This window comes from Hakea prostrata, chromosome 1, assembly GCF_041222555.1.
Source record: "Hakea prostrata isolate BN-2017 chromosome 1, UWA_Hpros_2, whole genome shotgun sequence".
NCBI lineage: Eukaryota > Viridiplantae > Streptophyta > Magnoliopsida > Proteales > Proteaceae > Hakea > Hakea prostrata.
The window spans coordinates 78,724,675-78,729,485 of NC_142600.1; the positions used below are offsets into that span (position 1 = coordinate 78,724,675).

The window sequence follows — 4,811 nt, forward strand, 5'->3', positions numbered from 1 at the left end:
ATTTGAGTTCCAAATAATGATACCACGGCTTGCGATTTTATTGGACATTTTCCAAGAGCCATGCATCAGTAGACTAGCTAGTGTGCAAAGTCATTAATTATTAGTTTCTATAAGGCCTGGATCCAGCTTGTTATCTTCCAAGATGGTTTCAGTTGATTTGTTACACCATAGATCGATTTAATTCAGCATTAAGACAATATTGTAAGGGTAGTTAATTTTAGCAATATTAATTAGGAGCAGCATGTGACACATTTGCACTACAATTGAGCTATCGTGACTAGTAGTAGCTAGCTATAGTTACTTCATCATAAGAAGAAGAATTGGGGAAGGGGAGAAGGCCAGTGGACATGGGTTTACTTACCTTGTCCATGTCGATGGATTATTTAATCTGATACAGTGTCTTTAATTTTGTCGTTGACAGATGAGATAGATATATATTAAATTGCACCAGACCTTAATATTAAATTGCACCTTCTCATTGCCACATGATTCATCAAATCCATATATAAGCTAGCCCACATGCATAATACTTCTCTCCGACCTAGCTAGTTAATTCCCCTAACTGAGAAGATCTCTAATTACTTTGATGGTTAATTAATTTGCTAGAATTTCATGTCTTGTGGCAACAAGTTTTGAGTAGTACTTCAAACTTCAAATTAACCCACTGGTCTTTTATAGCTTCTTCTCATTTAGGCTAGCTTCTATTAATGAAGCTTAATTTAAGACATTGGGGGGTTTCCCACCCTGAAGTAAAAGGAAGGGCACAATTGATCGATGAATAGATTTGTGGTAATATTGTACATGTAATCAAACAAACAGATGATCGGAGGCATGCAGTAACTGCTCTAATTTCATTCTGACTTCCAAAGGTAGCTAGAAATGGTTATTCATTACTAGCTAGCTCCCAATTATCAGCTTGCCCTTGATATCAAGGGGACATATGTTTAATAACTACATGGCATACACAAATTAGTCGCAGCCCAAAATTTTGGCATACACAAATTAGTCGCCCCATTTTTGGCCGCCCGAGGATTTTAATCCTTTTTGGAGCAGTGCCTACCCAAGCCAAGCAAAATCTTAATTTTTGACTTAGTGTTGATCTCTAGAAGGTGAAAGGTGCCGCGCGCCTTCTTTTCCATGTCATGGTTGGTTGTCTTTTAATTTCTTTTGTTGGTTATTTAATTAAGGATATCGATCTTTTGGATCTGTTGATTTGTGTTAAAGAGTACTATTGTATGGGTACGGGTTGGGGCCTTAATTGCTTCTTGTCAATTAAAGGAGATATCAACTCGGATCCAAGGGAGAGTTCCTCAGAAAACAACAAGGAAAAAGGAAACCACTTGCTTTCTTTCTTTTGTGTCTTTAGACTTTAAAGCACTTTAGACCAAAAGAAGAAGAAGAAGCAGCAGCAGCAGCAGCAGCAGCAGAAGGATGGTTTTGGCTGCCTCTTTTTCAGTTCCCCTTTTACTCCACTCTAATCCAACCTTTAGTCTATGAGGATGATCATGATCATTTACTTTCTCGATCTCGGCCCCATCCCTGGGAATGGGATTACCCCTCAATTAATTAAATTGTTGCAGCAGCCCAGCGCAGCACTTGTCCTGCTCATGTATCATATTGGTGCCAGTCCTCTCTATCTGTATTAAGTATAATAAGAGTTTTAATTTAAGTGGGATTGGAATCTTGGATGGGATAATCGATCTATAAAAACCTCGATCGCGACCCACAAATTAATTAATTACACGGAACGGAAGGGATGAAGAAGAAACAGCAGCAGCAGCAGCAGCAGGAGGAGGAGGACTGGCGTTGAAATGAGCAAAGACGTACGACAAGGTCATTATGAGTATCATGGGTCTTCTTGTAAACACCTCTGCTAGCAGCTTACGGCGGCTCCTGTGGACTTGCATGTCGGTGCTCTTCTTAGTGGCGGGAGTAACAGCTCTGATAGTTTGGGTGGTGTATCGTCCCCACAAGCCTCGTTTCACGGTGGAGGGTGCAGCCATCTACGACCTCAACACCTCATCACCACCGGTCGTCTCCACCACGATGCAGTTCACCATCGTGACTCGCAACCCAAATCGGAGGCTGTCCATCTACTACGACCGGCTCTCGGCCTTCGTGTCGTACCGGAACCAGGAGATCACGCTGCCGACGGTGTTGCCACCGCTGTTCCACGAGCGGCACAGCAAGGTGGCGCTGTCACCGATATTGGGGGGAGGGGCGGTGCCGGTGTCGATGGAGGTGGAGAATGGACTGGTGAGGGACGAGGCCTATGGGGTGGTGGCTCTGAGGTTGGTGCTGCTGGGGAGGTTGAGATGGAAGGCTGGGGCATTCAGGAGTGGCCACTACGGGGTTTATGTCAAATGCGATATGCTCCTCGGTCTCAAGAAGGGCTTTGTGGGTCAGGTGCCTCTGCTTGGATCTCCCGACTGTGTCGTCGATATATAATTGATTATGAAGACGATACACTCATATACACGTACGTACAGATAATTAAGATCCAACCATTCATGCAATATATGTTGAGCTAATTAATTATCTGTCTAGCTAGTAGCTACTCGACTCGACTCTACTTGAGATAGATAGATAGATAGATTGATTCTTCTTTCCTTCCTTCCTTCCTTCCTTCTTTCCTTCCCTAGCTAGCTTAACTCCTGTACGTAGCTGCATGTTTTACGTTTATTTCGATCAGTATCACCTGGCATCGATCCATGCGTCAATCATCATCATATGGACTCAGCAAGCCAAGCCTCGATCGTTAATTAATTGGGGGCCTCAGGCCTGGCCTGGCCTTGCCTGGCCTTGCCTTGCCTTGCCTTGCCTTGCCTGGCCTCTCCTGGCCTCCCCTGGCCTCCCCTGCTAGTTCAAGGTGGCTAGTGAATAGTACGTGATACCTTAATTTACAGTCTCTCTATATATATATATATTACAAACAATTCGAGGATATGTTTAATTCTCTTTCTCTCTCTCCCTCTTTGAACTCTCCGATCGATAGTGGGCGGCGACCAGCGTTGTGAAATAGTTTCACAAAGGATATAAGTATATCCCTCCTCCAGTTTTAAGTGTAAGTTTTCTATCGTTTTTGCCTTTTTCCTTTTAGCTCTTTTTCTTCTCTTGTTTCTCCCGTTTTTACTTTTCTGCTTTTTTAATTTTTCTTTTATTTTTTTTGGGTAAAATATTTCACTGATTGATAAAGGCCAGCAAACCTCAAGGAGCCCTGAGAGCCTAACTCATGTTTCTGCCCTATCTTTTATATATATATATATATGTATCTGCAGTTATTTATCTCTAAGCGCGGTGGTTGGCTTTGGCTTTGGCTTGGGCTTGTAGTATGATCTTTCGATTGTCTGTTGATATATATCTCAAAAGTTGTTAGGTGCTATTGGCCGGCCATGCATCCTCATAAATATTGTTAGTCACTGTGGATTTATATATAAGACGACAGTGAATACAATTGGATTTTGTTGAGGAGCAGGCGCTTACATATGCCGTAGTGATCGAAATGGTAATAATACCAGTTATGTTGTGATTCGAATTTTGTACCCATTTATCCGATTGGAGTCTATATACATATTGAGATGCTCGCTTTAGGGTTTTGGGTAAGAGTTTTTTATATTGTTCTTAGCGATTGGATGCGAGATCTCCACTATGTTATTCTTTTATATAGTGAAAAGTTCTTCCTCTTCGCCCATAGACATAGCATATTGTGTAAACCAAGTTAAATCTCTGTGTTTTTATTTTGTTTTTATTTCGATTCGCTAATCTGCCCAAGTTGCACCTTCTCGACCTCCTTCAATCAAACAATAGTACCAACTAGCAATGGGTATGGTTATCGGACCTAGATGATGTAGCTAACCTAGGAATGCGCTGATCGAGTCAACCTAAGGATGAAATAACGGCTTATCCACGCATGGCAAGATATTCGGCCAAGATTGTCGTAATGCATGACATGGATATAATTGGCCTAACTGCTGGCCTATTGGGACAGAGCACGTCTCTAAAAGGAGGGCGCCACATCCGACGGCCAAAATAAGAAGATCTGCAATAAGGACGGGCATCTAATGCCTCAAGTAATATAGCTTAGCCTATATAAATTTAACACCTACTATCTTACATGTACAAACTATTCATTTACACTGTGAGTCCAACCAAACTTAGATGCGGCCTCCCGACCTATCACAGGTCGGTTTGCACTAACCTCTCTGTGTATGTAGGATCCACAGAGGAACAAGACAGTCAATTGGCTTTAGAAGCAACAACGACTAAGGAACACGAGAGAATATTCTAAAATTAGAAGACTATATGCTAGCTGCACAAGTTTCATATCGATGCAATTCACCATCGGAATGTGATGCATAAGGATGAAGGAAAATATACGCTATAACCCCTAGGGGTGGCTCAATTGGTGAAAAACCAACTCCTCTAAATAAAGAGTTTAAATCTTCTCGGACCAGGGGTTTTATATTATGTAATAACCTCAATCTCCAAAAAAATCTCTTATTCAAAAAAAAAAAAGAAGAAAAAAAGAAAAGAAAGAAAGAAAATTGAAAAGAAAAAAAAGAAAAAGAAAAGAAAAGAAAGAAAGAAAGAAAAGAAGAAGAAGAAAAGTAAATGGGCCCTTGCCCAAATTAGTGGGGTTGCCCATATCACTATCTTTTCTTAAGACAAAATTAAAGTTTTATCGGGCCGGTTTGCTAAATAAATCTCGTAAAATGAATGGGGTCACAAATAACAAATTATTTTTTTTTGAGTAAGAGGTCACAAATAACTTTATACCTTACCCCATCGATCAGTCAGCCTGATTGATTTAT

At 41.1% G+C, this 4,811-nt stretch overlaps 1 protein-coding gene across 1 annotated transcript; it reads left to right on the plus strand.

The window, feature by feature from the left end:
• Nucleotides 1-1,693: 1,693 nt before the first annotated feature.
• On the plus strand, nucleotides 1,694-3,523 carry LOC149030290 (Late embryogenesis abundant (LEA) hydroxyproline-rich glycoprotein family). Its single transcript, XM_089152709.1, has one exon. The coding sequence runs from the start codon at nucleotides 1,840-1,842 to the stop codon at nucleotides 2,446-2,448; it is 609 nt and encodes a 202-aa protein (XP_089008835.1). The 5' UTR covers nucleotides 1,694-1,839; the 3' UTR covers nucleotides 2,449-3,523.
• The last annotated feature ends 1,288 nt before the right edge of the window (nucleotides 3,524-4,811 follow it).